The 11,760-nt window shown below is 34.0% G+C and overlaps 2 protein-coding genes across 3 annotated transcripts; one reads left to right on the top strand and one right to left on the bottom strand.

The window, feature by feature from the left end:
* The first annotated feature begins 218 nt into the window (after positions 1-218).
* On the top strand, positions 219-3,085 carry LOC133797072 (uncharacterized). Of its 2 annotated transcripts, XM_062234857.1 has the most exons (9): positions 219-358; positions 457-513; positions 865-962; positions 1,221-1,290; positions 1,475-1,523; positions 1,854-1,942; positions 2,083-2,130; positions 2,471-2,530; positions 2,759-3,085. In XM_062234857.1, exons 1-9 carry the CDS (start codon positions 299-301, stop codon positions 2,846-2,848), a joined length of 621 nt encoding a protein of 206 aa, XP_062090841.1. In that variant the 5' UTR covers positions 219-298; the 3' UTR covers positions 2,849-3,085. The 2 variants fall into 2 exon arrangements, with proteins under 2 accessions (XP_062090841.1, XP_062090842.1); XM_062234858.1 differs by lacking the exon at positions 2,471-2,530.
* A 151-nt stretch (positions 3,086-3,236) lies between these two features.
* Positions 3,237-9,082, bottom strand: LOC133797071 (polyprotein of EF-Ts, chloroplastic). The gene is made up of 5 exons (XM_062234856.1): positions 8,917-9,082; positions 6,317-8,039; positions 5,747-5,932; positions 4,541-5,243; positions 3,237-4,215 (listed from the first exon to the last, which is right to left on the bottom strand). The coding sequence occupies exons 2-5, from the start codon at positions 7,980-7,982 to the stop codon at positions 3,576-3,578; spliced, it is 3,195 nt and encodes a 1,064-aa protein (XP_062090840.1). The 5' UTR covers positions 7,983-8,039; positions 8,917-9,082; the 3' UTR covers positions 3,237-3,575.
* Positions 9,083-11,760: the final 2,678 nt, after the last annotated feature.

Consider the following 11,760-nt stretch of genomic DNA (forward strand, 5'->3'; position numbering starts at 1 on the left):
TCAAATTTAGTTATATTATTTTTAGAATTCTGTATTTTTTGATGACGTGTCAAGGTATTTTGTAAATAAAATTTTGTAGGTAATTTTTGTAATTAAATTATAAAAAAAGAATGTAAATTTCTCTTAATTAAGTACTGTTAGAAATGAATTTAACTTTTTATTTATTTAAAAATAATAATTAGGGTTTGTACTATAAAAGAAATTTAGTCCGACGAACGCTTATTTTGGAACTGAAGTCTTCTCGTTATCTCCCTCTGTTTCGTCCAAGGTTCTCCAAAACAAAGCAAGTAAAGAGAAAATGAAGCTAAAGCAGTTGGAAGGCCTAGTTGGTAGCCTTCAACAATTCTCCAACCCAAAAGTCTCTCACTCTCTCTTTCTCTCTCTCTCTCTCTCTCTCTCTCTCTCTCTCTCTGATTCATTCGTAATGACGATTCTGATAAAGTTTCTGTGATTCAGGTGGAATTGGAACAATACCCAACAGGACCCCACATTGCCTCTCGCATGCTGTTCACAGTATTACTCTCTTCTCATGTTTTAAGATATCAAAAGTTTTTTTTTTTTTTAATAATTATGATTACTTTTCTGGGTTCAATCTCTGTTTTGTTATCCATTCCCTAAGGTGTGTTTTTGGCTGCATACAAAGTAAACTTGTTCTTATGGAAAGTTGGACTTCTGTACTTAATGTGGGTTTGTTGAGTTTAAGTGCAACAAGGGTAGTACTAGAAATACATTATTATTATTAGGCTTATTATTGGCTAACTAAGGTTTAAATTTGAATTTATAATGATAATCCAAATTTTCCATGTTTATGCTGTGATTGTGTTGAGGGTAACTTCTTTTTTTTTTTTTAAATAATCCAATCAGGCAGAGAATTCATTTGAAGATGTAAGCAGCAAGGTAGTGGCTGATTTTGGTTGCGGTTGTGGTACATTAGGTACTGCAGCCGCACTCTTGGGTGCAGAGTGAGTAACCATTTCATACTTCTGTTCATTTCTTTGAGATTTTTATTGGTTGTAAAGCTTGGTTAGGATTAGAGTATATATTCATAGCACAGTTCAAGCACTATTTTCTTAGAAGCTATAGATATTGATTTTTTTTTTGGTTCACATTTTCATTGTTTCAAGAACTCTTACATTTTAAATGTACAATCTTTTATAAAGTTGATACATTTACTATCTCTTATCTTGGACTTGGTCTTAACTCTGTTATCCTTATATCAGACATGTCATTGGCATTGATGTTGACTCCCAGGCTCTTGAAATTGCTTCTCTAAATGCAGAGGATCTTGAGGTTATGTTGCTTTCTTTCTTCTGGTTGGTAGTATCATATCCTTATTAGCTTGTTATATTCAAATATCATTTTTTTAAGGTTGAATTGAAACTCTAAGAAGAATTTGGCTCGATGTGCTTATTCTTTGACTTTTTTTATTAGCCCTAAAAAAAGTTTCTTTGTTGTAAATTCCTCGATTCTGCAGTTGGACATAGATTACGTTCAATGTGACATCAGGAACTTAGTATGGAGAGGTAACAAGTCCTGCCTTTCCATTTATATCTGCCTGTGTCTTTGACATGGAAACTAGTTATGATTTATGTGTCCGGTTTCCAAAATACCAGCATATTAGGCCCGAACGATGTGTCATAGTTTTATAATACTGCAAGTGACGCTTTAATTTCAGGATTCAGTTGTCATGTAACAAATCTTTTATTTTTTTTAATTTATTGTTTTTATGATGTGGAATTCAGCTTTTTCTGCTGAATAAATTTAGCATTATTTGCTGCATGGTAGAGACTTGCAAAAACTGATATTTATAGCTGCATAATTTATCTTAACTATTAATATCTTTGTTTGATTAGGTCAAAATATTGACACTGTTGTAATGAATCCGCCTTTTGGAACCCGGACAAAGGGTGCGGATATGGATTTTCTCTGCATGGCTCTGAAGGTATGTATCAGGACTACCTCTGAAGTTTGAGTTTCTTTTATAATATCATCTTTGGTAGAACTAAAGCTTTCAATCAGTTGATCTGTCATCTCTGTTTTAGTCTAATGTATACCTATTATCCATATTACCTGTTCTTCCAGGTTGCATCTCAAGCAGTTTATTCCTTGCATAAGACCTCAACAAGAGATGTAAGTCGTTTGCTACTTTGTGGAGAGCTGTTATGGTGTTACAACTGCTTTGACACAATATGTTCATCGTGTTCTAATTTACTAAATCACTATTTAGTTGTTTATTCTGCTACTTGACAAGCCTCTTATGCATATTATAATGAAATCATCAAGTTTTTGTTCAACTAGTGTGTCAAATCTGAGCGTATTTTCTTCGGTCATGATTACCCTGATTGATTTCGGACCATATGACCTGGAGATTAGCAGTTTGTGAAACAAAAGTTTCCATTTTTTCAGCTGTGTGATTCCAGGCCAGCCTTAACTGGTATTGATAGGTTTTTTTAATGGTGGGTCATTTCAGCATGTGAAAATAGCTGCATTGCGAGATTTCAACGCCAGCAGTGCTGAGGTTTTGTGTGAGGTCAGTGAAAGTCATGTCAGGATTACTTAAAGATGGTTGCTTTGTTCGTCTTTTGTTGGTTCTAACTCTAAACCTTAATGCACTTTCCATGCATTGCTCCAGCTTAGAATGATCCTTTGTTTTTACATAATGGCTTTGTGGCCGAGCATGATTTGGTTATGGACATCTTAATGTTTTGCTTATTTTTGTCATGTTTTCAGATTCTTACCTGTTTTCTTCTGTTGTCAGCTTCGATATGACGTGCCACGGCTATACAAGTTTCATAAAAAAAAGGAGGTGGATATTGCTGTTGATCTCTGGCGATTTGTGCCAAAATAGTGACTAAACACTGCTTGTTTACATTACATTAAGATTGCTTATGGGTCATAGACTCGTAGTACTTAACAGATGTAAATATGAAATCTGTTGCAAACGTTTCATCCAAATTTATTGGATTTTAACAATGTCATGTTTTTGTAACAATTGGAAATAAGTTATTTGGTTCTCAAAATTGGATTCTTCCAATGTCACGTTTTTGTAACAATTGGAATTAAGTTATTTGGTTCTCTTCTTCAATTTGTATCTCTTAGACTCTTAGAAGTTAAATAAGTTATTGGGTGTATGAGAAATGAATGCTTAAGATAACTAGACAGTAGCCAATAGCCAATTATAGCACATAACGAACTATTGTGTGGAAATACTATACCCGAGTCTTTAGTATAACATGTTGGGAACAATAAGCCATATTCGATTTATTGGATATAATGATTCCAAAAATTTCCTTTACAGAAATACGTTTCTGTTTTTTGATACAATAAAGAATAAACCAAAAGATGCTTAATTTAACCTCTCCTGAAGATGTCGATCCCAAAATGGTTTTGGTGGTACACCACATACAACAACATTCTGGCTGAAGATAAAGACTAATTCCCTCAAATTACAACAAAAAGAATCAGATTTCTTTCATCTGAAGTTTAGGTTATCCACTCTGTACCCTTTAGTTGTTACTCTACCATGAATCAAGAAGCACCACATCTCGCCATGGCTGCTCCAAGTTTCACTAACTTCATGCTTCAGATTCTGCTTTTGGTTTCTCATGTGTCTCCTCCCCGAGAGTGAAGCGAACAAATCTTCTTACTTTGATATTTTCTCCAAGAGCAGCAACAGTTTGCTTAACCAGGTCCTTCACCAGAACGCTGTCATCTTTAATAAATGGCTGCTCTAGAAGAGCAAGCTCCGCAAGCCTCTTGGAGATCCTACCTTCAACAATTTTCTCTCTAATGTTCTCTGGTTTTGACTGAAGGTCCTCTCTCTGCAGCTCAAGTTCTTTTTCCTTCTTGACAAAGCTCTCTGGAATATCTTCAACAGATACAAATTGCACCTGTGGGCTGGCCACAACTTGCATTGCAAGATCATCAGCCAACTCCTTGAACTTCTCACTTCTACCAACAAAGTCGGTCTCACAGTTTACTTCAATTAGTACTCCGATGCGGGAGTCATGAATATATGCACCAATCCTGCCTTCAGCTGCAAGCCGACTGGATTTCTTATCAGCAGATGAAAGACCCTTCTTTCTCAGGTACTCTTGTGCCTGTGTAATATCTCCTCCAGTCTCTGAAAGAGCTTTCTTGCAGTCCATCATTCCCGCTCCAGTTTCTTCCCGTAATTGTTTAACCAAAGCAGCAGATACAGTTACACTTGGAGGCCTGCAAAATAACGATAAATATGTCACACACTTTCAAAACTTGGAAGATGGTTGGTTGCATGCCTTGCTTCTAAGAACATTGTGGACACTCCAGTCAAGAAAATAAATATAAAAGGAGTATTGTGGATGTTTTTGCACCAGGATAGTTCATCTTTTATTATGGAGGGGTGAAGACAGATTTAGATTTGTAAACATGCTGTGCATGCTGCACTTTTGTTTTGGCAATGTGCTTTTGTCCCGAAATATTAAACAATGTATCTAAGTTTCATGATCAATACTGATTCAAAGGTAAAGTACAACTCAGATGTAGAGAAAGTGGCACTTACTTCTGAACACTTTCCTTGACCTCCTCTGCAGCAGGCTGCTCTTTTGGAATTGGTTTTGCTGCAGTTTGGGCAGCAACCTCAGCAGCAAAATCTTGACTTTTCTTTTCCAAGCCTTCTCCCAAATTAAACCGCACAAATCTTTTCACTTTCATGTTCTCTCCAATGGTTGCAATTGTCTGCTTCACCCAGTCCTTTACAATGAGCTTATCGTTCTTTATGTAGGGTTGCTCAAGTAAGGCCAACTCATCAAGCCTTTTCTTGATCCTCCCTTCAACAATCTTTGATCTTATCTGCTCTGGCTTTGACAAGAGATCTTCCTTCTGCATTTCGATATCTCGTTCCTTGTTAACAATCTCTTCAGGAACATCTTCCGTATCAATATACTCTACTTGAGGGCATGCAGCCACCTGCATGGCTAGATCATCAACCAGCTCCTTGAAGATATCACCTCGGGATACGAAATCCGTCTCACAGTTTACTTCAACCAAGACACCAATCCTACTATCATGAATGTAGGAACCTATTCTTCCCTCAGCAGTAGCTCTGCTAGCTTTCTTTTCTGCACTAGCCAAGCCTTTCTTTCTCAGGAACTCCTGAGCTTTAACAATGTCCCCTCCTGTCTCAGACAATGCATTTTTGCAATCCATCATTCCAGCTCCTGATTCTTCACGCAGTTGCTTTACAAGAGCTGGTGATATAGTAGCTGCAGTTGATACATAAACCAAGATGAGAAACAAACATCTAGTATCTATGGCAATTGTGAAAGTACCTGTAATAGCTTCGCCCTCCAATGATATTATTTATGGAATATATCCTTGTTTTAAGCTAAAACTATTCTACATAGCATCTTAGACAAAACAAAAGTGCATCTACCCAAGAATTGTCCTCTTTGTTTAAAAATATCAAAGAAAAATCAGTAACATTAGGAATGCCACAGAGAAATTTTTTTTAATTAACTACAAAAATAACAAAACATGTACAAACACACTCAAATACAAATTAAGATCCTTCTATAACCTAGCCATTGAAATGTTTCTTGTGTCCTCTCATTTTCACGTAATGACTCTTAAATTATGACATGGAATTGTGTGTGCAGTTTTTGTGTGAAAGATGTTTATCGCTACTAAGATAGAAATATTTACTTGTTTACTTGGATATTAAATTTGTGAACTTTATTAATCAAATAAGAAAGAAAGGAAACACAACCTTTAGTCACATTTTCTTCAGGAGGAGTACTAGTTTGCCCATTAGAGTTAGAAACACCAACAATCTTGTCAGAAGTAGCTTCCACATTATCATCCTCTACTTTTGAGGGAGAAGGAATTTCGCTCTCAGCAGGTGTCTGTACTACGCTTTCAATGGCTGGACTCTCTGGAGGCAATGCTTCCTCATCTGTGAATGAAATGTGCACTTTAATTTTAATACATGCCAAGAAAGAATAATCAAGAGTTCCAGACATAAAAGGTATGAAGAAAAATAAGCCCGAGTATCAGATATTGTTATGTGTCTCTGCAAATTATTTCTGACAAAATCTTAATCTTTTGCACATGCTTCATTTTCGGTGATACTAGGAATGCTCAAACTTTGTAGTTAAAACTTATACGCAATTATGTGATATAATTTTAAAGTGAGCTGACATCTTTTAAGAGTTATGATTAAATATGATGCCACATCTATGTTTTGAGTGCAAATTTCAAGTTCTTGGCTTTACTCTTGACAGAAAGCAGAGATATTAAACTTTAGCATATTGTGAAGAAAGATTATCTGGTTGCAGACCTGAACTGGTAATACTTCCATTTTTATCATCTGGTTCCACCTTATCTGCAGTAGGTGGTTCTATTAGCAGGTCATCTTTAACTATAACATCATCAGCTTGTTGTTCTGTAATCACTTCATCAGTTGAACTTTCTGTAGATAAGATTTGATCAGCTGATGCAGCAGTTGAGTCTGACTTTCCTTCACTTTCAGCAGGTTCCTCTGTTGATATGCTCACTTCATTATTCAAAGTTTCAGAACTCACCTCCGCTTTCTCAGTGGTTTGGACTTCACTGTCAAAGTTGTTATCTGTGCTAGAAATAGCCTTTTCAAGGTCCTCTTTGTTGTCTGAAATATTTGTTGATGCCTCTTCTACTGCACTGGATTCCACCTCTGCCTTCTCTGAAGAAGCTTCATCAAATTTAACATTTTCATCCACTGCAGAAAGATTTGCCTCACCACTGCTTGCTGATTGGTCCTGCTCTTCTGGACTATCTAACACAGTTTTGCTTTCACTAACATTGTTCTCTAATTCTTCTGAAACCTTTGGTGTCACTGGTGTTTCATCAACTTTTTCAATTTTCTCTCTTTCATCCAAAAACGCAGAAATTTCCTTGTTCTCGCGGAAGGCCAGCACAAATGGGTTTGTTGCGGTATGGGTTACCCCTTGAGTGTACTTTATATCTGACTTTTGAGCATTTTCTTCTTTCTTCATTGTCAAGGTTACTTTTCCTCTGCTGAAACGCAACACTCGAACGCTAACTTCTTGGCCAACCTCAAGTGAAGTTTCCCCCATATGAGTTCCAAATCCTTCCTCGAGTTCCTCTGTTATGGGGAGGAAACCTTCCTCCCCATCAGGGAGAGATATGAAAGAACCAGACCTGTTCATATTCTTCACTGTACCCTCTAGGTCCTGTCCCACGACAAATTTGGAATTTCTTCTCCCCTCACCTCTTCTCTGGTTGGGCTTTGAAGGACCCCTGCCAGAGCCAGTCCTGTCATTACTACCAGAAGCATCTTTCCGCTGTTGCATTTTACTAGAATCGGAATTTTCACGCATAGAGAGAGAAATACGCCCAGTCTCCATGTTTGCTTCAACTAATTTCACTTTCACTTCTTGCCCAACAGAAACAACACTTCCAACATCTTTGACGTAGCTATCACTCAACATGGAAACATGCACCAGGCCATCTGTGAAAGCACCAAAATCTATAAATGCACCAAATGGCTGGATTGATCTCACTTTCCCAGTAAAAGTTGCACCAGGAACTAGTTCCTCATTGCTTACTGGTGGCATCTCACTTTTTTTAACAGGTCTTGAACGTTTTGATTGAGCTGGTGTTGGACTGGTATCAGATTTTACTCCAGCTTCATCAGATGAAACTTTCGAGGCTCCAGCATCCTCATCTGCTACTGGAGAATCTTGTTCCTCCACAGCTACATCAGTTTCTGTAGCTGATAATAGATGAATTCTAGACCGATTATGTAAAGAACATCCCCTCCCATATGGTGGAAGCAATCTAAAAGAAGTTGAGCGAGGTAGCAGAAAATTTTGTGTGGGAGAAGTATTTATGGTGGATTTCTTTGAGAAGCTAAATCTTGTTGAACAAAATGTCTTTCTTGTTCTGAAGACTGTCCCGGGAATAAGTGAAACACTGCTTATAGAGTAGGGAATTACAGGCGTCATATTGAATCAATTTACAGAAACCTTTAACTACTATAGGTTCTTCATCCCTTGCTTCACCTGCACAGGCAAAAATATGACTATAAGTCTATTGGTTGCCAAAGAGTCGAGATGGATTATGTAATTAAAATTTTAAAACTTGTTACAATATTGATTGCGCTACCAAATTTTGGGACTAGGAGAATTGAGATGTAAGTGATAAATTGATTCAAATACAGCCTAAAAAAAATTAAGTCTATTGAGCAAATAAATAAATAATGTTATCCGCTAACAGCAAAAACTAACCATTTAACTACTATCAGTCTATTGGCTATCATTTTTTACAGCACAATAAAATGAATAAATCCATTGGTTATAGTCGTTCATTCAACTCAATTATGAAACCTGGTAACCCAACCTTTTCCAAAAAAATTCACAGATATTTTGGTATTGCTGAAACGCATAAATACAGCACAGCAACCCCTGCCCTACCCTTTCTCCCATCTACCCATAAACAAATAAAGCTTTAGTACAAACCAAAACTCTACTCCTTAGCATAACACTGAAACACCAAAATTGAATACCGCTTAAACATATTTCCTCAGTCGTGACACTGTAGAATCCACTAAAAAAAGGCACTGAAGGGTACACTTTCATAAACAATGCATTTGACTGGAAATGAAGACTCAAAACTCTCCCTACTTCTTTGATGACATAGCAGAGTGAAGCAATAAAACTAATTAAACATAACAAGAACCAGTAGTTTCCATCCCAAAGAATTAAAAAAAAAAAAAACTCATGTACACGCAGAAGAACAAACATCCGAACTTGTAAAGATAAAAAAAAAACACTCGGAACCAACATAACTTAACGACAACCCATTCCATGAAAGTTAGTCAAACACAAGAAACAATGAAAAATCCAATGACCCAATTATGGTATATAGCAGAAATATTACCTTGAGACTTTGAGAATCCAAACACGTTTCAGCTGAAAGCTCGTTCACTGTACTCACTTCTCTTTTGGTGGTACTGGTACTTCGATAAAGATTATTAATGCCCGCTAAGGGAGAGGGAAATGAAAGGTGGGGCTTTGTATATCCTTATCTTTGTGGTACTGTTTTCTCCTTCCAGTATGGATAGGCAGAGCTATGGTGAAGGTGAAGTGAGGTTCAATTCAATTCAATAATCTACTAACCAGTTCCGGCCCATTTTGAATGGGCTAGCCCTAATCACTCAATATGGGCCCAAAGTATGAAACATTTTTGTGGGTCTCAAGGATAAAGCCCAATTAAGAATGAAGGAGAAATATAGATTCAAGTTTTCCTATGGTTTCCTGTCCAGGACTGGGAGAGTTTCTGCAAACGCCTAGAGCACTAACTTATGTAAAATACACACTTTCAAAGTATAAAGAAAAATTATTATTTTCCTTAAAAATAAAAAGAAGAAGAAGAAAAATGATTAAAAACAAAGGGCACTTCAATGATTCTTTATCTTACATTGTTTTTATTTATTACTATAATGCTCTATACATTTATTATTCATTCTTCAAACTTTTTCTAATAATGGCTCTTTCATTTCCTATCTTCACAGTCTCTTTTTTTTCCTCGGATACAACAGTGATAACCCATCTCACATTGTCAAGCCGTTTAGTTTAAATTAAAATATTTACTTTGTTATATAAAAAGTTTATTTCTTTTTATAGTTATAGAAAATCTTTTCAATCTATTCATTGATATGGTTATTTTCTTTTAATTAGTATTTTCATAATTATTTAAAAGAGTCTTAAAAAGGAAAAGAAAAACTCCTTAAATTAAAGCAAACAGTAATTTTAAGTGAAAGACCGCTTCTCCAAACTTCTGCTGTTCATTCTGGTTGTGGTTTCTTTGAAAATTTTATTTGAAAACTATAGACATACCTATATTATATAGATATAGGAAAATTATATAAATATATAATAATTTACTAGCGGCGTACAAAATGCTGATTATTAAAATGGGCCTTGGTATTGGGGCCGAAAATAATTGTCTGTGTTACCTGGGTTTTTTTTTTAAAGACTGTTACTTGTTTTGATGTGAAATTTCACTTTTTTAAAGAGAAAAACTATATGTATTTAGAAGAGCAATAGAAAGATCTATAGTGCAACCGGGAAAATTAATTTCACTTCACTAATACTATCATCGTATATATATATATAGCTAACTAGTTAAGTATGTAGTCTGTCACAATAAAAAAATTTAAATGAATTTCTTCTAACATTAAGATTAAAATTATTTAAAAATTAGAAAAAATTACACATATTATTGTAAATTTAAAAAAATGAATAATTTTGAATTTTACAAAAATTACAAAAATAACAGATAAGAGTGTGTAATAATGTTGTTATTGTCTGATATAATTTTTAATTTAGTCTGTAAATGTTGTTTACAAAATTATAACATATAGTTACAAATTTATAAATTTTGATTACAAAAAAATTGTAATATTACATATTTGTAAACTTTGTTTACTAAAAAAAAAATCTGTATTGCAATTATGCCCCTCCATATTTTTGTAATTTTTGTTAGATTCCGTATTTTTACTATTTTTTTTTTGTAAATCTAAGTGAATTTCACTAAAATATATATGGGCTGGGAAATAGGGTGAAGTAATTTTTTTATATATAATTGTCCAGTTCGGTAACTATATTATTAAATAATTAAAAACTTGACAATAAAGTAAAAAAATTGTTCAGTAATTCAACTTTTATTTTTATAAAATTTATTAAGTTTTGAAAACATAATTTTTGAGCTTTTAAAAAAAATTATATAGTTTTCGTTTTTTTTTTCAACCTATGGTTCATCTCTTCCTTTTAAAAAACAAAACATGAGTTATCAAACAAATTTTTTGTTTTTTATTTTTAAAAGCAAAAAATAAAAAATTTTACCCAACACATTATTATTTTTACAAACAAAAATAAAAATAAAAATAAAAAAAGAATTTCTATTTTTGTGATAAAGAAAACCAAAAATAAATTTTTTACCAAAAGCAACCAATACTTTTAGGATTCTTGATTTTTTTGTTTTTTTTTAAATACGGTTTCTCAAAATTAAACCTTGCATATACCTAACACATATTCAACTTGTCTATCAAACATTAACTAAACATATAATCTATATATATATATATATTTTATAAATTTATATTTGCTTATTAGATTATACTTCGTTCTTCTATTATCTATTTTAATTACTAGTATTTATTTAATGTTACTAATGTTGGTTTATTTTTTAATATTTTATTTTGTAGGATGTTTCTCAATGATCAAAGCTGAATGTGTAGCATTAATGGTGTGGTTGGATTTGATTCAATCAATGAGATTTTTAGGGCATGTTGTATAAACTGATTGTTTAGCATTTGTGTCCGCATACACTAAGCATCAACATATTTTTTACAATAAGTTTTTGTTAGAGGATATAACATTATCCAGATTTCTAAGAGTGTCACTAATCTATAAGCAGAATGATCGGTTGCCCACGCTCTTAGGATAGATAGATAACTTATTTGGTTAGATGTTATCACTGACTTTCTTCGGAATATTTAGGATGTATGACATTTTATTTTTTTTAATGAAGTTTTTTATTTCCACAAACAAAAAAAACTACACATATACTAACACCTTAAAAAATATAATAAAAAATGTTAAAAAAAATATTTTTTTAACAAAAATTGTACTAGATGTAAATTTCTCAAAAATAAAAATAAACTGCCCTGTTACATTAAGTATGGGACAAGACCGTCCTATAAGGAAAAATTGACACAGC

The sequence above is a fragment of the Humulus lupulus genome, chromosome 8, assembly GCF_963169125.1.
Source record: "Humulus lupulus chromosome 8, drHumLupu1.1, whole genome shotgun sequence".
In the NCBI taxonomy this organism is placed as follows: Eukaryota; Viridiplantae; Streptophyta; class Magnoliopsida; order Rosales; family Cannabaceae; genus Humulus; species Humulus lupulus.

Bases quoted from the DNA above. Each gene is read 5' to 3' on its own strand.
- LOC133797072 (XM_062234857.1), top strand. From the start codon at position 299: ATGAAGCTAAAGCAGTTGGAAGGCCTAGTTGGTAGCCTTCAACAATTC. The intron at 1,291-1,474 runs GTTATGTTGCTT...TCGATTCTGCAG, and splicing joins TAAATGCAGAGGATCTTGAG to TTGGACATAGATTACGTTCA. The intron at 1,524-1,853 runs GTAACAAGTCCT...TTGTTTGATTAG, and splicing joins CAGGAACTTAGTATGGAGAG to GTCAAAATATTGACACTGTT.
- LOC133797071 (XM_062234856.1), bottom strand. From the start codon at position 7,982: ATGACGCCTGTAATTCCCTACTCTATAAGCAGTGTTTCACTTATTCCC. The intron at 5,933-6,316 runs GTCTGCAACCAG...TTTCATTCACAG, and splicing joins TGGAAGTATTACCAGTTCAG to ATGAGGAAGCATTGCCTCCA. The intron at 5,244-5,746 runs GTTGTGTTTCCT...TATCAACTGCAG, and splicing joins TGAAGAAAATGTGACTAAAG to CTACTATATCACCAGCTCTT.